General features: G+C 40.2%; 1 protein-coding gene across 4 annotated transcripts in view; it reads right to left on the reverse strand.

Moving 5' to 3' along the window:
• Window positions 1-21,617, reverse strand: part of LOC126335054 (transmembrane protein 104 homolog) — a 92,761-nt gene extending 71,144 nt beyond the window's left edge. For 2 of the 4 annotated variants that reach the window (XM_049997934.1, XM_049997932.1), the window contains exons 1-3: window positions 21,219-21,600; window positions 21,015-21,136; window positions 10,260-10,362 (exon numbers count right to left, since the gene is read on the reverse strand). In XM_049997934.1, coding sequence (XP_049853891.1) covers window positions 10,260-10,362; window positions 21,015-21,136; window positions 21,219-21,263 — 270 coding nt within the window. In that variant the 5' untranslated portion in view covers window positions 21,264-21,600. Of the gene's footprint in view, window positions 1-10,259; window positions 10,363-21,014; window positions 21,137-21,218 lie in introns of all 4 variants that reach the window. The other 2 variants (XM_049997935.1, XM_049997933.1) reach the window with 2 other exon arrangements.
• Between the last annotated feature and the right edge of the window lie 210 nt (window positions 21,618-21,827).

Here is a 21,827-nt window from a genome sequence, read left to right on the forward strand (position 1 = left end):
AATAAGCAACGCAAAATTAACACAATACTGGGAAAACAAGGCAGATGGACATAAATAACGATGTACCACGAGGCAATGGTTCACCCTACATAAAAATGTTGAATCTGAAGGTGATATTTGCTGCCACATTTTTTAACACACAAATTATTAAATGAGACTAGAATTAATTAGTCTGTTACATATCCAACAATTTATTTGTACATAATATGAAAAATCTACTCACCCAGCAATGGCAGGGAAACACACATATAAAAGGATGAACTATTACAAACATTCGGAGCCAGTGGCTCCTCCTCCTTGCAGAAGAGTAGAAGGGGAAGGGAAAGGAAGAGGGGTGAAGGAAAAAGACTGGAGAGTTTTAGGAAAAGTGGTACAGTCCAGAAAAGTCATCTAGAACCCCAGGTCAAGGGAGACTTATCGGACAGGATGAGAAGGGAAGACTTATTATTGGGAACTACTCCGGACGAGATTTGAAAACAGAGCTTAAAGGTGGAAGACAGAGTAATACACAAGACAGAGATAACAACTAAAACATTGTGCACGAGTTAATAAAAGTGACAAGCTAAGAACACTGTATGTAACAGAGGTGAGAGGGGGATGGCGAAAAATAAATTAGTCAGAAAACGAAAGATTTAGTAAACTAAAATGTAGTGAAGAGAGGAGTAGTTACTGTGAATAAATGCTGAGACAGAAGGAGTTAACAGAAATTAAGGTCAGGTTGGTGGTGAGAACCAAAGACATATTGCAATGCTGGTTCCCACCTGTGGAGTTCTGAGAAGCTGGTGTCTGGGGGAAGAATCCAGATGGTGTGTGTGATGAAACAGGCACCAATGTCATGATTGTCATGTTTTACAGCATCTCTGCAACAGAATATTGTGTGCTGCCTGTGTACACCCTCTGCCTATGCCCACTCATCCTGACTGACAACTTGGTGGTCATCATGCCGATGCAGAAGGCTGACAAGTGTTTACATGACGTGCGTCATTTCACAGGTGGCTCTCCCTTTGATAATATATGTTTTGTTAGTTACAGGGCTGGAACAGGTGGTGATAGAAGGATGCATAGGGCAAGTCTTGAAGAGGGGAGGGTCACAGGGGTAGGAGCCATAGGGTATGGAGATGGATGCAGGAGGAAGAAAGGGTCTGACAACGATGTTGCGGAGATTGGGAGACTGACGAAAAGCTATTCTAGGTGTGGCAGGTAAAATCTCGAACAGAATGGATCTCATTGCAGGGCATGATTTTAGGAATTCATGGCCTTATCGAAGTAGCTGAATCATATATTCAAGACCAGGATAATACTGGGTGACAAGTGGTGTGCTCCGAAGTTGTTTTTTTTGGAGGGATCAGCAGTACCAGGATTGGATGTGATGGCCTACAAAATCTGCCTCTGAATTAGGCTGTTGGGATAATTACATCCAATGAAAGCTGAAGTGAGAGTGGTGGTGTACTGCCGTAAAGAGTCTGCATCCAAACAAATGTGTTTGCCTCCAATGCCAAGGCTGAATGTTTGACATGGAAAGGATGGCAGCTGTCAAAATGTAAGTACTATTGTTAGTAGGTTTCATGTGGACAGAGGGACGTAGCTCACCTTTGGTGAGGATGAGATCAACATCAAGGAAAGTGGCACAGGATTCGGAATAGGATAATGTGAAATTTAATGGGAGAAGGTATTTCAAGATTCGAGGAATTTTAACATCACCCTCACCATGAGTCCATACAGCAAAGATGTCATCTAAGTATATGAATCAAACCAGGGGCTGAAGGCTTATGGATTCCAGGAAAGCCTCCTCCAGGCGACCCATGAAAAGGTTGGCATAGGAAGGAGCCATCCTCATTCTCATGGCTGTACTCTTTATGTGTTTGTGTGTCTGCCCCTCAAAGGCAATGTAATTGTTGGCAAGTATAAAGTTGATTAAGGCGAGCAATAAGGGCGTCATAGAATTGGAATCAGGTGGGAATTGACTGAGGAAACATTCAGTAGATAGACCATGTACAAGAGGCACAGATTTCAGATCCAGGAAATGGTTGGTATCTATAATATAGGAGGGAAGTCTTTGACCTTTGATCAACTAAGGTAGATATTTGTTTGGTGAGTGCTTTGATGTCAGCAACTATGGGATGGCCAGGATGATTGGGTTTGTGCTAAGGAAGAATGTAAAAGGTGGGAGTGCATGGTTTGGTGGGGTAAGTTCTACGTATTGAAGTGTAGGTCCTCGTGAGGGACCTGATGTTTTTTAGGAGGGACTGCAGGTCAGTTAAAATCACAGGTATGGGATCTTGATGGCAGATGCTGAAAGTAGAGGTGTTGGACAGCTGTCTTAGACCTTCACTGACATACTCCTGGCAGTCAAGTACCACAGTGGTAGATCCTTTGTCTGCTGAGAGGATAATGATGGAGTCATCAGCTTTTAGGGAACGTAGAGCCTGGAGTTCTGCAGAGGACAAGCTATACAACATGATAGTCATGACCTCGGTGCCTGTCATCACACGCACCATCTGGATTCTTCCTCCAGACACCAGTTTCTCATAACTCCGCAGGTGGGAACTAATGGTACAACATCCATAGGGCCTTAATTTACATTAATTTCTGCCATCTCAGCATATCTTCACAGTAACTACTCCTTTCTTCACTCCATTTTACCTTCCTACACCTTTCATTTTCTAATTCGTCTGTTTTTCGTTGTCCCTCTCCCACTTCCGTTACATACAGTGCACTTAGCATGTCACTCTTATAAACTCATGCACAACGTTTTAGTAGTTATCTCTGTCTTGCATATTACCCTGTCTCCAACTTTTGAGCTTTCACGTTTTTGAATCTCGTCCGGTGCAGTTCCAACAATCAGTCTTTCCTTCTCATCATATCTGGTAAGTCTCCCCTGACCCGAGGTTCTGGGTGACTCTTCTGAACTGTACCCCTTTCCCTACACCTCTCCAGTCCTTTTCCTTCACCCCTCTTCCTTGCCCTTCAACTCTTCTATCTGGAGGAGGAGCCACTGGCTGTGAAAGTTTATAATAATTAATCCTTGGGTGCATGTTCCCCTGCCATTGATTGATGAGTAGATTTTTGATCTATATTTTTATATGATCAATATTTGATTATTTTCTTTGTGAGATTATTTGTACAGCATGATTGGAATGCATTCGCTTGCAGACTATTTAACACAGTCTGGATTTAGATAAGACTCCAAGCTAACAACGGAAAGGTACAATTTTTATTATACGTAGGAAATATTTGCATTAAAAACAGATGTATGTGGTTTAATGTCTGTCTTTTCTAGGAAGTTAAAATGACAAAGTTCTTGGATTTCAAACATGCAAGTTCATTGACATTTCCACAAGTGTCACTACCATCATCATCTAGCCCACCATCTTTGTCAGATGCAGCAAGTTGGGTTGCCCATTACTTCTGAACATACAAGAGGAAATATCTGCAACAACAAAAGCTTGATTCAGGCTAGGAGGTGTGCTCAAACAGCCTGACGGTAGAGGCAAATGCTCGCAAAAGCAGGTAATATGGGTTCAAGTTCTGGCTTGTCACAATTTTACATTACATTGGAATTCAGTGTTTTCTGCATGACTTCAATGATACAATTTCATTCAATTCATCCTCAATGATTTTGATGTAGGTAGGCTTTACGCCTACCCAGCCAACAACCAACATTACATCCGAGGGACACAATCACGTAACTCTTACAGGCCAACCTTTCCATAGACAGACACAACTTGGCGTTACCTCAACTGGTTACCAGAAGGCATTTCAGGTGCTGACAGAGGTAACTGGCACCACAATTCTATTTCCCTCCAACATGACAAAGTAGTGCCTGCAGTATCTTGGATTTCAAACATGCAAGTTCATTGACATTTCCACAAGTGTCGCTACCATCATCATCTTGCTCAAGCAACTTCATTCCAAGTGGGCTTCCTAGGGCAGGTGCCAATTCCACCAATCAGGAGCCACCACAACAACTCTGCTCGTTTCTTGCCTGTGGTCAGTTAGTCGACTTAAGATTTCATCTGTTTCTACCCCAGATATCACTGTGCTTCCTCACATGGAATTTCGAAGCTGGACTGTCCTTTGGGGACAGTTCCATGTACTGAGTGCAAGTGTACAAAAAATGTGGCCTATCCCTTTGGGACTTGATCCTTTGCTAGTACAGTGCATGCTCACTAGTTACTGATATTCTCTACCAGTATTTGTTTCTTCCTAAAGGCCTTCAGAATTAGACCATAATTAGTGAGAAGTGATTGTTCTTAGTTCAGACCTTTGTCCTCTCTAATAATATAACTGCTATTTCCACATTCAAGAAGAGATTTCCTTTCTCAAGTAAAGACTGTCTTTCCAAAGTAATTAATGCTTAAATTGTTTTTAACATGTATCAGAGAATATATTCTCTTTTGTTAAATAAACTTTGTTCTACCAAATCTACGAGAGCATTTCTTGTCCCCCAAACCAGACTATCACAACAGATTTCACCCATTTCATATCAGAGATTATAATTAGTTGAAATAATATTAACAGAGCAGAAATAACATTTTTTTTAAATGATAAGTTCACAAAAAGGAACATCATGCTTTATTGAGAAGCAGCGCAAAGGCTTTGAAAAAGTGAGACTACACTATTCTTGTTATCATATAGAATAAAATTTGATTCTCTTAGTGTTGGTGATGGCAGGAGGGAGGAGTGGTGCTCACTGAATAGAAGAAAACAATTATAATGCATGTTGGTTCACACATGTACATTTTCTAAGAGCTTACTTCAGCTACTGGAAAAAATTAACCACAACCTCATACATGATGATATCTATGGTGAAATTTGCTGTCAGCAGTTCATTCATGTTTGAGAATAAACAAGATATTTGCAAAGAGAATTAAAAAATGAAAAAAATTATCCCCATTGCCCTTATAGGAACTCCTACTTTTCCTTGAGGAGTGAAGCACACAGAAATAAAAGTGTTCTACAAATCACACATTCATATGATGCCTGTCACATCATCATCTGATAACTGGTAATGACCAAAAGGCTTACAATGATTAAAAAGTTATCTAAAACCTATATTTATAACTATTTACAAATGAGAAAAAAAGCACTACTAATTGGACACACAGTGTAACGTAAATTTAAATCTACGTGGAAAGCCAGAAAATAAGGAAAGACTAGAGTGCAAAAGTTGAAAAATAAACAATAATTACACAGAAACTGAAAAACAGAAAATATTTAGCAAAAGCTATCTCCAAGGACTACCTGAACAAACGTCCCAGGAACTGAGTCAAATGGTGTTCCCTTCCTCTGTCTCCCCTAATATTCTCTTAATTTATCCATGCATACATACGAGGTCTATTCAAAAAATTCCGGAACATTGATAATTTTGTGTCAATGGTGAGCTGGAGTGAAATGCAGTTGGCATCCCTGCACATACCCGTGCTTAATGTGTAAATGCCAGAAGTTTCATTACTTTATGTCTGTTAGTTATTGTTCAGTGCTGTATCAAGTAGAACGTTGTCACACACTTTGTGAATTTTGGGATGGCAGAGTTAGAACAGAAATGTGTCTCCACTAAATTTTCTGTGAAACTCAAGAAAACCTTTACAGAGACACACCAAATGATGCAGGAAGCCTATGGTGGTTAATGCTTAAGCTACTCAGTGTTATGAATGGTTCACATAGTTTTAAAATGGCCTGATGGAACTTAAAGATGACTCTTGTTCAGGATGCATTTCGACGTCTACCGACGACCCTCATGTCAGGAACATCAATGAAGTTGTGCGTGCCAATCGAAGACTGTCTCTCCGAGAGATTTTAGAAGAATGTAACATTTTGGTAGGATCATGCCATTAAATCCTGACACAGCATCTTGGAATGCATTGGGTTGCTGCCAAGTTTGTCCCATGGCTGCCAAGTTTGTCCCATGACTCATGACTCACAACCAGAAAGGTCTTCATCTCACAATCTGTGAAGAGCTTTTGAATCGTGCAAACCACAATGATATGTTCCTTACAAGATTCATAAATGGTGATAAGACGTGGTCTACAAGATCAAAAAAAGCTCATCAGGTCATATCAAATGTCAAAGCCATGCTGATAGTTTTCTTCGACTTGGAGGAATTCGTGACATAGGGACAAACTGTTAATTGATGGTATTATCAGGACATGTTGTGACACTTTCAAGAAAATGATTGAAGGATATGTCTTGAAATGTGGCGAGACTATCCGTGGCTCTTGCATCATGATAACGCACCTGCACATTCATCCCTGTTGGTGCTCAACTACTGCACAAAAAACAAAATCACTGTGCTGCCGCACCCTCTGTACTCTCCAGACCTGACCCCTGTGGGCTTTTTTTATTTCCAAAGTTGAAAAACCCTTAACAAGGATGAAGATTTGCAACAATAGACAAGATAAAAGAAAATTAACTAAACAATGTTTTTTGCCTTGTTTCACAATTTCATTATCAACGTTACTCCACAACCTAGGTTTTTGATTATAAGCCAATTTTCAAGTATATTACTGATTTCAAAGATGGTGATGCACAGATAAACATGATGACAAGGCACAGATAATCATCTCAACTTCTTAAGGTATCGATCCATAGCTTAATGTAAAATTACGTCAATGAACACTTAACGAATTACTTACAAAATTACATAATTCGGCAATTACACTAACATGACAGGACTAAATTATGCATCAGCCACGAACTTTTAACTACAATGGACTGGGGCCCAAAGTTCACTTCTATCCCCCTACAATCTAAAAGGGGTGAATAATTCAACTTTGTTTGTTCATTTAATGATAGGTGTGGGGATGTACACATCTATCTTTTAACTTCTAAAATTTCCAATTGGTTGAGTTTACCCCCTTTTCCTCTGTGTGTAAGACTTGTGCATCTATTATGTATTTGTTGTTATTGTTTTTTTTTTGGAGGGGGGGGGGGGGGGATGGAGACCAGACAGCTAGGTCATCGGTCTCATCGGATTAGGGAAGGATGGGGAAGGAAGTCAGCCGTGCCCTTTCAGAGGAACCATCCCGGCAATTTGCCTGGAGCGATTTAGGGAAATCACGGAAAACCTAAATCAGGATGACCAGACGCAGGATTGAACCGTCGTCCTTCCGAATACGAGTCCAGAGTCTAACCACTGCGCCACCTCGCTCGGTGTGTCGTTATTGTTCAGGCAATGTTCCACAAAGGCTGAATCAGGCTTCTTCAATCTCCAGCTTCTGTGATGTTCTTTAAGCCTAGTGCAGATTGACCTCTCCATATGTCCAACGTTGCAAGACACTCATGGCACACGATTTCATAAACCCCACTTTTTGTGATGGCTGGCTGATTGTCTTTTGCATTGAACAAGCAACAATCTGTTGTCTGAGGGAGACAGAAAAACACAGAGAAGCCCTTTGCCTTCAAAATGTTGCTTATCCTATTTGATGTTTTCCCTACAAACAGTAATCTGCACCATTTCCTTTCCAGTTTATCTGCATTTTTCATTGGGGACAGTAGGGACCTGGTTTGGTTCCTCATCTTTTTACCTAAAATTTTATCATTAATGTTGGGATTAAATTGATTATCTGTGGCTATTGTTTTTATTGTGTTAAGTTACTGGTCAAAGTCTTCTTGGGACATAGGGATTGAAAGGAGACAGTGGATCATGTGGTAGAATGTTGCGTGTTTATAGGTTGTACGATGTTAAGAGTGTTGAATCATATTATTACTTTTCTTTTCTTTTCTTATATATAAGCTACATGTACACTGAATGAGCTCTAAACCAAAGACACCTAACGAGTTGTTTTGGTTCGATACATCATTAAATATCTATATGAAACAAAATAAGAAATATGCTCTTCAGTTTATTAATTCATGTATCTTCATTCTTTCGTTTCAGCAAGTGGGAGCATATGGATGTATGCTTCGATCTGTCATAATGTGTATTTTAACCATTCATTAAAAGTACTATAAAAAGTTATCCCATCTGTTCATCATTTCACTCATTGCCGAGATCCTGCATCAAGAGGTTCAGTGCAGACAAGAATAATTCGTGCAGTACCTGGAGGAGTGTTTCTTCATCATCGACGTTGTCACACTGAAGACTAAACACAATGGAATTAATGTGAAGTTAATGACTCTGAGCTGATAGGCACCTACTGAACTTGGTTTCCTTATACTAAAAATATTGTGCTTCATGTGACAGACTGACAATTTCAATGGTTGCGGTCATTATTTGGTACCACACACTACTGGAAGCAGCAGTACGTAATACAGGCTATGTTTACTGACCTTGAATGTAATGATACTAAATGTCTGTTGATACTGGTATCAGTTAAAGTTAACCCAAGATTGTGCACAGATTCATAAATTAACTTCAAAATTTTTTCAACTATTCTTTCCAATCAATTTTTCAATTTTTCCAATTGTTCAAGCAATTATTAATCCAATTCCACATCCCTATTCAGAAGGAAGCCAGGATGAATGCGTCAGTGAAGGAGTCTTTTCGGTAAATTTCAAATTTATGGCCACTATCTTCCATCGTTAAGCTACTGTCCAGGAAATTTATGTTGCTGCTCTTACTTTGTTTATCAGGCAACAGTGCGGAACTGTATCGAATGCCTTTCTCAAGTCAAGGAAAATGGGAGCCTGTATCTAATATTTTCTGGGTCTCATGAACAAATAAAACGAGTTGGGTCTCACACGATCGCTGTTTCCGGAATCCATGTTGATTCCTACAGAGTAGATTCTGAGTTTCCACAAATGACATGATACACGAGCAAAAAACGCATTCTAAAATTCTAGAACAGATCGATGTCAGAGATATAAGCCTGCAGTTTCGCACATCTGCTCAACGACCCTTCTTGAAAACTGGAACTACCTGTGCTCTTTTCCAATCATTTGGAACCTTCCGTTCCTCTAGAGACTTGCAGTACACGGCTGTTAGAAGGGGCAAGTTCTTTCGTGTACTCTGTATAGAATTGAATTGGTATCCCATCAGGTCCAGTGGACATTCCTCTATTGAGTGATTTCAGTTGCTTTTCTATTCCTTGGACACTTATTTTGATGAGTATTTAGAGAAGGAACTGCAGTGCAGTCTTCCTCTGTGAAACAGCTCTGGAAAAAGGTGTTTAGTATTTCAGCTTTACGAGTGTCATCGTCTCTTTCAACACCATTATCATCCCAGAGTGTCTGGATATGCTGTTTCGATCCACTTACTGATTCAACATAAGACCAGAACTTCCTAGGATTTTCTGTGTTGTGTTGTCCTCATCACCATTTCATCCTCATCACCGGCATGGAAGTTGCCTAATGTGGCGTCAACTGAAATAAGACTTGTAGGCGGCGGCCCAACTTCCCCAGATGGGGCCTCCCGGCCAACACTGCCACACGCTCATTTCATTTTACATTAAGCTATGGATCGATACCTTAAGAAGTTGAGATGATTACTTTTGCATTGTCATCCAGTTTGTCTGTGCATTATCATCTTTGGGCATCAGTAACATACATGAAAATGGACTTATAGCCCGACATCTTGGTTGTGCAGTAACATTAATAATAAGAGCATTAAACAAAGCAAAAAACAGTGTTTGTTTAGTTAATTAACAGTGTTTCACCAAGAACTGACAATTGATTCAATTAAAATAAAAGAAAATTTGTAGACAGCACTTCACACAATCTAGCAAGAAGTGTACCAAGACCGCTTTTGAAAATGGAAAAGACATTGGAAGCAGTGTATCAATTGTGGAGGAGAATATTTTGAAGGAGACTCTGCAACATAGGTAACAGGCAATTGTAGAAAAACTTTGTGGTTGAAGTTCTGGAATATTTTGAGCACACCTCACAGGTCCTTCAATTCCTTGTCACATTCATCTCTCATTTTATTTTCCCATTCCTGCCTACTTCTCCAGTGTCAGCTCTTTGTTGGAGATGCCATGTTACACTCCCTCAAGGCCATCTCCTCTTTCATACCCTCTTATGAGACAACATTTTCTTCCAAGGGCTCATGAAATGTGTTCCGTGCATCTGTTTCTGATTGTAGGCAGTTTGAAAGCAAGTGCTCATGAAAACAACACAATTATCTCCATTTGTTGTTCCTGGGAGTGCTATAGAAAGTGCACAAACTTGCAATCCAGACTGTCCAGTGACAGACAGTATGGGACGATACTCTAACTGAAGGCTGAGTGTTAACACAACCCCTCAAAGAAATTTTGGAGATGACAAAGGTGACAGGTACTAAAAGATTTGATTACTTTAGCCATAAGCTACCAAGCATTTACCAGAAGGGTTTGGCTTACTCTCTTCATTTGCTGCAAACGTTTCCACTGCATAATAGCATTTGCTGAAGCCATGGTTTCTATCACGAATGTGACGGTAATGAAGCTGAAATAATAAGAAATGATAATTATAGACTGCAATCAGTCAAATGATACATGATTACCATAAAAGAATAACAGTAATAATAATAATAATAATAATAATAATAAGTGTCCTGAAAATATTTAATGAGGGTGAAGGGGTAAAGCGGTCACAAATAATGTTTACAAACATTAATCCGAAAGGGGGGAGAGAGGGAAGCAGGGGGGGGCAGGGGGAGTGGGAAGCGGGGGGGGGGGGGGGGGGGGGGGGGGCTAGGGGGAGGGGGAAGCGGGGGGCCGAGGGAAGCAGGGAGGCAGGTGCAGAGGGAAGTGGGGGGGCAGGTGCAGAGGGAAGCGGGGTAGCGAGGGTGGGGGGGGGGGCAGGCGGAGACGGGGGCGGGGGGCAGGCGGAGAGGGGGGCAGGCGGAGAGGTAAGCGGGGGGGGGGGGGGGGGGCAGGTGGAGAGGTAAGCGGGGGAGGGGGCAGGGGGGAGAGGGAAGCGGGGGGGGGGGCAGGGGGCAGGGGGCAGAGGGAAGCGGGGGGGGGGGGGGGGGCAGGGGGAGAGGTAACCTGGGTTGAAACCAGGGGAGGGAAAATTAAGAAAGTGGGGGCTGGTTGATCATACAGGCATGATACAGGATGCGAAAGAGTATGGACAAAAGCTGCTGATACTGGTGGATGGTGAAACATATATTGGTAGGCCAACAGTTATAGCTACAAAAACTTAACCTGGCTGGAATAACCAAATCCAGTTCAAGAACATTTTACCACACAAGTGACTTATAATTTGCTGCCCTCCTGCCCCCCCCCCCCCCCCCCCCTCCTTTTCCCTCATTCAGTTTCAGCCATGTCAGTTTTCATTACTATGTGTGGTACACACTAGTGTGATACTGTAAAATAATCTTGCAGTGGCTTAAACTAACTGGTAATAACTGAAGGATCAGGTTACCTTCCATTTTTTCGAATACCAAGAACATTAAAGCCCGAACAACAGGGAAGTGACATGTATTGAGACTAGAAAATAGTGCACAGAAAATGGCTAGGCACTAGCCGAAATCCAGATTTGCCAAATAAAACCTGGAAAAAAAGGATGAATTGATTGCTGTGCCCCATAATTTATAAAACTGGAAAGGAGATAGGTAGACACCAAACAGCAGCAGGAACCAAACAGTTTAGTAAGGGATGGAGTTTTTAAGCAAGTTGTGACGGACCATAAGGGAGGAACAAATTTTGAATGTGTTCTTGGCAAGATCTCGCAATCTTATCGCAAATTGGAAGGAGTGGAGGGCATTAATGTAATTGTAATAATAATAATAATAATAATAATAATAACAAATTCTGGGTTTACAAACATGATTAACTACTTATCAATGATTTGACTGAAATTACAACAACGTGGTAGTAGGAGAATGTATGGGACAAGCCTTGCTTCTGTGTCTATTGCGGGCTTTATGAGCCATGAGGCAAGGGTTTGGGAGCAAGGGTAGAGTAGGGCCAGGCAAGGATATTGCATAGCTCAGGTGGAGGGCAGAATACCACTGTAAGAGGAGTGGGATGGATATTTGAAATTCATATTCAATTTGATGTCTCTTTTGAATTGGCTTTTTGCAATTCAGGAAGCTCTTAACACTTCGCCGCATTTGAAGAAATTATCAATTTGCTACTGCTTCCAGTCAACAACACCCCTCTGGCATGAAAAATTGGCTATTGCCAAGTCACATGCCAATGAGGCTGGACCGTAAAATGGCACTGTCAACTTGATGAATAATAATAGACGAGAACAATAACTGTCCCACATCAGCAACCTGCATTATGCAAACACAAGAGAAAAAAATCTATAATGGCCCATAGCTTCACATGGATCTCTCAGCATGTCTCCTCCTCATGATGATGGCAACACAATTTGGATTAATGACAACATCAACATTTTTGTGAGGTCTCAGTTTTACTGGTGTGTGCAGCTCAGCAGCAGATAGTATTTTCACGTTTAATATACCTATGTTTGTTAAAATCAGAACACCGGAAAGTATATAAGCGATTCAGATAAACTTAACACTACAGATTATGTAAATGATAACACAGGAGTGATTAGGACAACAAAATGAAACATGACCATCCAATCAAGAGTTCAGTATGTTGTTTAACACCCGCTTACAGTAATCAATCTTTAAACATCATAGCACCATGGGTCAAAGAGGTCCTGAATGCTTTCCCAGGGAAGCTCTAATTCCATTTTGTGCAAGACTCCACAAAGGAACAACTGTGGCTGCCAGAGGACCACAGCAGACATGCTGCTAAAAAGAATGGAAGGAAGGTTAGTGTTTAATGTCCCGTAAACAAAGTGGGCATTATCGATGCAGCACGAACTAGGACGAGGGAAGGATGGAGAAGTAAATCAATCTTGCCCGTTCTGAGGAGCCATCCTATCATTTGCCTTATGTGATATAGGGAAATAATGGAAAACCTAAATCAGGATGGCCGGACAGTAATGTGAACCATTGTCCTACCGAATGCATTTCCAGTGCATTAACAACTGGGCTACTTCTCTCAGTAACATGTTTCCGATCAGCCACTCTATTTCAGACATGATTAATGAGCAATATGTCCATATGTGACTCAACCAACATGAAGTCTTGTTTATTTTACTATTATTAGGTTTGCAGTGAGACAAATTTACTATTGCCTGAGGTCTAGAATGGATGGAAGATGACAGCCTCATTACAAATTGGTGACAGAGATTAAATTATATTGAGTTTTCATTTCACAGACCCAAAAATGAGATGATTCTCTTGGGTGTGGAACATGTCAGAAAGTATAACATGAAAAACAAAAACATTTGAATGTAATACTTGTTACCCTGATCATTTGTCAAGAGATTCTGAAAATAGGTGAATACAATACAGTAAACTGGAGCTGCTAACATTTACAGACTAATACGCTGTCAGAATGAATCGCTGTTATGCAATATTAATAAACTCATCATACACAAAATACCTAATCTTGACTGTTTTGAGCAAGTGCTGTCAAAACTGAAATCTACCAGACATTTTTATTTAAGCTGGCCTAACAGTACCAGTTAAGATATTCATCTATAGCGTATGAGTTGCCTATCAAAAAGTCTTCCAAATTCTGTTTAAACTGTGCTTTATCTGAAACCAAGTTTTTAATGGTTGCTGGTAATTTATTGAAAATGTGTGTTCCTGAATATTGGACCCTTTTTGGACCAAGGTAAGTGATTTTAGGTCTTTATGTACATTGTTCTTATTCCTAGTATTGCTAGTAAGTATTGAGCTATTGACTGCAAACAGAGATATATTACTTGGAACAAATTTCATTACAGAATAAATATACTGAGAAGCAGTGGTTAGAATACAAAGTTCCTTGGAAATGTTTCTACATGACGTCATTGAATTTACACCACAAATGATTCTTATTACACACTTTTGCACACTAAAAAGTTTTGCTCGGTTTGATGAGTTACCCCAGAATATCAGCCCACATGACAATAGAACGAAAGTAAGCTATGCAAGATTTTCTCATATTTATATCTGACATCATCCTCACTGCAAAAACCGACTTGTGTAGGCACTTAAGCAATTCTGCAGTTTATTATCAAGCTGTAATGCCAGAAATTTAACACAGTCAACCTCTCCAATCTGCATGTCTTTACGTTACATGTATGCTGGAAAGAAATCTCTTACATGTTCTGAACTGCATATAGTTGGTTTTTTTCACAGCTTAATGACAGTGAATTAGCTTTAAACCATTTATTAATGTCAGTGAAAATTTGATTTGCAGCTAATTCTAAATCTGTACTTGACTTGCTACTTATTGCAACATTTTTATCATCTACAAACAAAATAAACTTAGCATCTGGCAATGTAACAGATTAAAGGTCAAGAAAAAGCAATGGACCCTAGGTGAAAACTTGAGGAACACTTGTAATTAATTCCCAATCACATGAAGATTGACGGCTTACTGCACAGGTATTTTGCCACAACACCCTTTGTTTTCTGTTTATTAGATAAGACTCAAACCATTTCGCAGCACTGCTGGTGACACCATAATATTCTAATTTACTGAAGAGAATAGTGCGGTTCACACAGTCAAAAGCTTCTGACAGGTCACAGAAAATGCTAGTAGCTTTTAATTTATTATATAATGAGTTAAGTACCCTCTCACCATACATCTACATTTATACTCCACAAGCCACCCAACGGTGTGTGGCCAAGGGCACTTTTCGTGCCACTGCATTACCTCCCTTTCCTGTTCCAGTCGCGTATGGTTCGCAGTAAGAACGACTGCTGGAAAGCCTCCGTGCGCACTCAAATCTCTCAAATTTTACATTCGTGATCTCCTCGGGAGGTACAAGTAGGGGGAAGCAATATATTCGATACCTCATCCAGAAACGCACCCTCTTGAAACCTGGACAGCAAGTTACACCGCAATGCAGAGCGCCCCTCTTGTAGAGTCTGCAACTTGAGTTTGCTAACCATCTCCGTAACACTATCACACTTACCATATAACCCTGTAACGAGTGTTTTATAAGCCACTTCCTTTGTTGATGGACTACATTTTCTAAGGACTCTCCCAATGCATCTCAACCTGGCACCCACCTTACCAACAATTAATTTTATATGATCATTCCACTTCAAATCGTTCCGTATGCACACTCCCAGATATTTTACAGAAGTAACCTGCTACCAGTGTTTGTTCTGCTATCATATAATCATACAATCAAGGATCCTTCTTTCTATGTATTTGCTATACATAAAATTTGTCTATGTTAAGGATCAGCTGCCACTCCCGGGACCAAGTGCCTATCCCCTGCAGATCTTCCTGCATTTCACTGCAATTTTCTAATGCTGCAACTTCTCTGTATACTACAGCATCATCCGCGAAGAGCCGCATGGAGCTTCTGACACTATCTACTAGGTCATTTATATAAATTGTGAAAAGCAATGGTCCCATAACACTCCCCTGTGGCACGCCAGAGGTTACTTTAATGTCTGTAGACATCTCTTCATTGAGAACAACATGCTGCGTTCTGTTTGCTAAAAACTCTTCAATTCAGCCACACACCTGATCTGATATTCCATAGGCTCCTTCTTTGTTTATCAGGCGACAGTGCAGATTTGCATCAAATGCCTTCTGGAAGGCGAGGAAAATGGCATCTACCTGGGAACCTGTATCTAATATTTTCTGGGTCTCATGAACAAATAAAGCGAGTTGGGTCTCACACGAATCCATGTTGATTCCTACAGAGTAGAGTCTGGGTTTCCAGAAATGATATGATACGCAAGGAAAAAACATGTTATAAAATTCTACAACAGATCGAAGTCAGATATATAGGTCTATAGTTTTGCACATCTGTTTGACGACCCTTCTTGAAAACTGGAACTACCTGTGCTCTTTTCAAGTCATTTGGAATCTTCCGTTCCTCTAGATACTTGCGGTACGTGGCTGTTAAAAGCAGAGCTAGTTCTTTCGCTTACTCTGTGTAGAATCGAATTGGTATTCCGTCAGGTCCAGTGGACTTTCCTCTGTTCAGTGATTTCATTTGCTTTTCTATTCCTTGGACACTTATTTCGATGTCAGCCATTTTTTCGTTCTTGTGAGGATTTAGAGAAGGAACTGCAGTGTGGTCTTCTTCTGTGAAACACCTTTGGAAAAAGGTGTTTAGTATTTCAGCTTTATGCGTGTCATCCTCTCTTTCAATGCCATTATCATCCCAGAGTGTCTGGATATGCTGTTTCGTTCCACTTTCTGATTTAACGTAAGATCAGAACTTCCTAGGATTTTCTGTCAATTTGGTATATAGAATTTTACCTTCGCGCCGGCCGCGGTGGTCTAGCAGTTCAGGCGCTCAGTCCGGAACCGCGCGACTGCTACGGTCGCTGGTTCGAATCCTGCCTCGGGCATGGATGTGTGTGATGTCCTTAGGTTAGTTAGGTTTAATTAGCTCTAAGTTCTAGGGGACTGATGACCACAGATGTTAAGTCCCATGGTGCTCAGAGCCATTTGAACTATTTTACTTTCGAATTCACTGAACGCTACACACGTAGCCCTCCTTATGCTAACTTTGACATCGTTTTGCTTCTGTTTGTCTGAAAGGTTTTGGCTGCGTTTAAACTTGCACTGAAGCTCTCTTTGCTTTCACAGTAGTTTCCTAACTTTGTTGTTGAACCACGGTGGGTTTTTCCCGTCCCTGTTTTTACTTGGCACGTACCTGTCTAAAACGCATTTTAGGATTGCCTTGAACTTTTTCCATAAAAAGTGTGAACAGCTTTCTCTACATCAGAACCACTAAGAAATTCAAACTGTGATTTGAACAACATATAATTTGCAATCAGATGCTTTAAAGGAAAGTGCTTAAACACAACCTTTCCCAATATTTTTGAGAAATCCAGCAAAAGTGATATTGGTTGATAGTTTGATGGTATCTCTTTATTCCCCTTCTTGTAAAGTGCCATAACTTCAGCAAATTATAGCCAGTTGGGAAATGTTCCACTGATAAGAGATTGCTTATACAAATAACTTAAGATAGAACTCAACTCGCATGAGCACTCTTTGATTAACTTCGTTGTTGTATAATCATATCCACTAGAAACTTAGATTTTATGATGGATGCTACTTCTTTGGGAGGCACGAGTGTCATTTCCGTTTTACTGAAGTCTTTTTTCCTAGTCTGATCTCAGATACTCCACTACACTGGTCACCAAACCTGATAATCCCAAGCTGTCATAACAGAAATGAAGTACTTGTTTAAGAGGCTTGCAACACTGCATGCTTTTGTTACCAACATGTCATTTATTTTTAGAGCTATCTGTCCCTTTTCCTTTTTGGCCCCAGCTGTCTCTGTCTTCACTCTATCCCATACTGCTTTAATTTTGCTGCCCAATGTAATTATGCGAGCTGTTCCTAGAAAGTATATACACTCTCCTCTTTGTCCCACATGATTTCTTTAATCCTTGTGTAATCCATGGTTTATTTTTTGACTTCTGTGTGATTCGAGTTACCTTTAGGTGAAAATGATATTCAAAAGCTGAGGTAGCTTTATTAATGAATGCTTTGTATTTTCCATTTCAGTCAGGAGTATTGTAAACATATATCCAGTTCACGTCTTTGAGCAATTTCCTGGGTTTCTCAATTCTCGACTTATTCATTACACTCCTGTACTCAGATTTAATATATTTTTTTTGTATCCCGACAAGTTTCGACATTAAACAGAAGATGCTGCATGTAGTGATCAGATAGCCCATTTATAATTGGTTTTGTGATATAATTTTTTTCCCTAGATTTGTTTACAAAGATATTATCAATACCAGTCTCAGAGCATTTCCATATCCTAGTTGCAAAGTTTGCAGTAGGGATGAAATTGAATGATTATGTTACTGACTACAGTAACTATTCACTGACAGATGTTTTCAATTGACCCACATTAAAATCACCAGCAACCACTATTATCTTGTTTTTTACTGTGAGATAGGACAACAGGGCTTCCAGATTTTTTTATGAAGAGGTCAAAATTTCCTGAAGGTGATCTGTATATACCTACTATTATAAAAGACTTATGAAATACTACCACTGTTGCACAAGCTTCTAAGTGCTGCTCTGAGCAAAATTTATTAATATCAATACTCTTGAAATCAAAACAGTTTCTGACAAATGTGGCATCTCTTCCTTTCTCCATATTTTCTCAACAGAAGTAAGAAGCTAACTTGAATCCTGCAACATTCAACATACTTATACCAGTGGTCACATGACGTTCAGAGAGACAGGTTATATCAACCGGTTTGCTCAACCCTAATTGTTCAACACAAATAAGGAACTCACTAAGCTTACCCCTTACTCTTCTGATATTCTGATGCAATTAACTTAGCTGATCTTGTGCACTGGCTGAATTGCACCTGGATGAACCTAACTTTCCTGTCAATTTTCGAGTAACTCTTGTTTCAATACATGTGTCACAACTATTTTTCTTTTGTTTTCGTAAACATTGCACATTACATAATTACATTCACATCCCTCTATTTTCCCACTCTGGTTCGATATTTTCAGGTTTTTGATATATAATAATCATGAATAGCACGAACACACATCAGCAAAAACAATTTTTTAGGTCATTAATATTTTTAGTCTCTTGGTCACTTTTTAATGCTCATATCTGTGCTATGTTAGTGATGCCATCGACCTATGTATGGTATCGCAAAGTTAACTAATCCTAACTTTTCTTTTGATGATTCTTGGTTACAATAGAATACAAATTATAAGTGTTTTAAACATGTTTAGTTATGGAAATTACTGTATTAGGTACTTTAAATGGAAATGAATCAACTATTAACTTTTCCCACTTCCTTAAAGCCATTTCTCTTCAGATACCAAATAAACATAACATCTTGTCAAAACTTGTGTAAATTATGTATGGTGCATCTCTTTTACCGGATATATTCTGCATTAATGGGAACCTTCTCACTCAGAGTTATGGAATAATTTATTATAGCAAAGATCAAAATTTGTAAATGAGTAATTGAGTAAGAGGGGCAAGATGCAAAACTGTCAAGAGGTGCTATCAAGAAAGAAATTTTCGGTCTGCAGCAAAGTATCCAACATTTGAAACTTTTTGAGAGAAACTATGCTTCCAACAGCTCTACATGAATTTATAACAATGAAAACAACAGATTGATAAAATTATTTAATTGTATCTAAAAACAAAGATGATGTGACTTACCAAACGAAGGCGCTGGCAGGTCGACAGAAACACAAACAAACACAAACACACACACAAAATTCAAGCTTTCGCAACCAACGGTTGCTTCATCAGGAAAGAGGGAAGGGGAGGGAAAGACGAAAGGATTTGGGTTTTAAGGGAGAGGGTAAGGAGTCATTCCAATCCCGGGAGTGGAAAGACTTACCTTAGGGGAAAAAAAGGACAGGTATACACTCAGTCTCTCTCTCTCTCTCTCTCTCTCTCTCTCTCTCACACACACACACACACACACACACACACACACACACACACACACACATACAGACACAAGCAGACATTTGTAAAGGCAAAGAGTTTGAGCAAACGTGTCTGTGTCGTATGTGCGGATGGATGTGTGTGTGTGTGTGTGTGTGTGTGTGTGTGTGTGTGTGTGTGTGTGTGTGTGTCCATTTTCCCCTTAAGGTAAGTCTTTCCACTCCTGGGATTGGAATGACTCCTTACCCTCTCCCTTAAAACCCACATCCTTTCGTCTTTCCCTCTCCTTCCCTCTTTCCAGATGAAGCAACCGTTGGTTGCGAAAGCTTGAATTTTGTGTGTATGTTTGTGTTTCTATCGACCTGCCAGTGCTTTCGTTTGGTAAGTCACATCATCTTTGTTTTTAGATATATTTTTCCCACGTGGAATGTTTCCCTCTATTATATCCAAATTATTTAATTGGATGGATTAAAAAAATCCATTCATCAATTGATGGCAGAACACACCCATAAAAAACTGTTGTGAGAGGCAAGCTTTCCGAGCCAGTGGCTCCTCCTTCAGGCAGAAGGGTTGAACAGGAAGGAAGAAGGATGACTGAAAAGGACTGGAGAGGCCAGGGAAATCGTGTAGATTTTGGGAAAGTCAGCCAGAACCATGGGTCAGGGGAGACTTACTGTAAGGGATGAGAAGGAAAGACACTGTTGGGGTCTGCATCTTTCCTTCTCATCCCATACGGTAAGTCTCCCCTGACCCACGGTTCTGGGTGAATTTCACAAAATATACCCATTTTCCTTGCCCTCTCCAGTCCTTTTCCTTGACCCTTCTTCCTTCCCCTTCAACCCTTCTGCCTGAAGGAGCCACTACTGGTTCCGAAAGATTGCCAATCACAACAATCTTCTATGTGTGTTCTGCCACCGCTTGATGAGTAGATTTTTTATCTACATGAAGTTAGACATATTTATCATCCAACTCTCTTGTGGCAGCTTGTCTGAATAAAATCTTGTGTTTCCAAGCACCATTATTTCATATAAAATGTTTGAGTTTTTGACAGCTGCTATCATCCGGATTAAAACCACAGATAGCAAGGGTTTACACAGTATTCCATTTATATGAGTGAAGCAGCACCATCTAGAATTTTTAAGACAATGACAAAACTAATGAATGTGTGGTACAGGAAGTTAGGCAGTTACTGGCAGATCCAGCTTGCCAGAGGACTTTGTGGCATTAGGTAGTGTTAGTGGTGGTGTCACATTAGAACCTGCTGCTGTCACTCCCCTATTAGAGTTTAGCATCCATCTCCTTTTCTTCCTACCCCTCCCCCCATCAACCTATCTCTCTTTCCTTTCTGACTCGTCCAATGATAATGTGCAACTTTTCCATATGGACAGTTTTTCAAGTTTATGCTAAAACTTAATTTACAGCCGTTTCACAGTTCACATTAAGTTCTGAATTTCAAAGCAACTATCATCCTAAATACAATACTGCTAAACACATCTCCATTTTGTACGTCACTGTGTAATGTCTGATGGAGTGTATGCTGGGTATCACAATCAGCAGGAAACCCACCTCTTCATTGCTTACTGTCTATACAGCAAGTGACAAAGAAATAAGAATAGGTACATCATTATGTGTCCATATTGGAATACTGAATATGTTTATCGAATACAATAGTGTGCTTTAAATAGGGGTCAACAGGTCTTTGAGAAACATACCTTATGAAAGCCAATGTGCAGATGACAGTTAGCCCTAGCAGCCATCCTGCTCGGTTGAAAACGGCTGGTAAAGTTAATGCCCCGGTGCCGACAATGAGGTTGAATACGTATACTAGGCCAGTCTGAAAAATGCAATTAACAACAAACAGTAGAAAAAGAGCACCTAGATGCGAACTCTGACACGAAACCTAACCTCACACATACCCATGTTGAGTACTGATCTTCCACATGTGACACTATTCCTGGCATAATCAGACGCGTCAAACTTTACTGGCACAGTCGAGTGTGAAACCACGCATATCTCCGCCAACATTCCTTTGTAAAAGTCTGACACACCAGCTATCAAATCATTTTTTCATTGTGTACCTCGCCACTATCGATAAAACGGTATCGACATGCGTCAGTGGCAGATGGACATGTTTATTTTCGGGAGTTGGAAAACAACCACAGCTGAGACAATATTTACCTAAAAGAAACTTCCACGAATCTGATGTACCTACACAGTGTTTAGTGTAACGGTCAACTAAGCACGAGACACCTGAGTTTAAGTGGAAGTATTCTCTGTCTCTTTGACTGGAACGGTACTCAGGAGCGCCACGTTAGACTGTGGGAGGAGGAGCGCTTTGCCAATAAGCCTTGAGTGTTGGTGAAAGCGACGGTTATCTACTTGAATGGTTTCTACTAAAGCGGCATCACAGCAGCATATTAAAAAACACGTACCTTCCGCTGCTAAATGTATAAGAGATCTAAGAACAAAATTTATTGGGTTATTTGTTCGGGACGCAACAAGTTGGTACACAAGACGGTTCATAT

The sequence above is a fragment of the Schistocerca gregaria genome, chromosome 2 (assembly GCF_023897955.1).
Source record: "Schistocerca gregaria isolate iqSchGreg1 chromosome 2, iqSchGreg1.2, whole genome shotgun sequence".
Classification (NCBI taxonomy): Eukaryota; Metazoa; Arthropoda; class Insecta; order Orthoptera; family Acrididae; genus Schistocerca; species Schistocerca gregaria.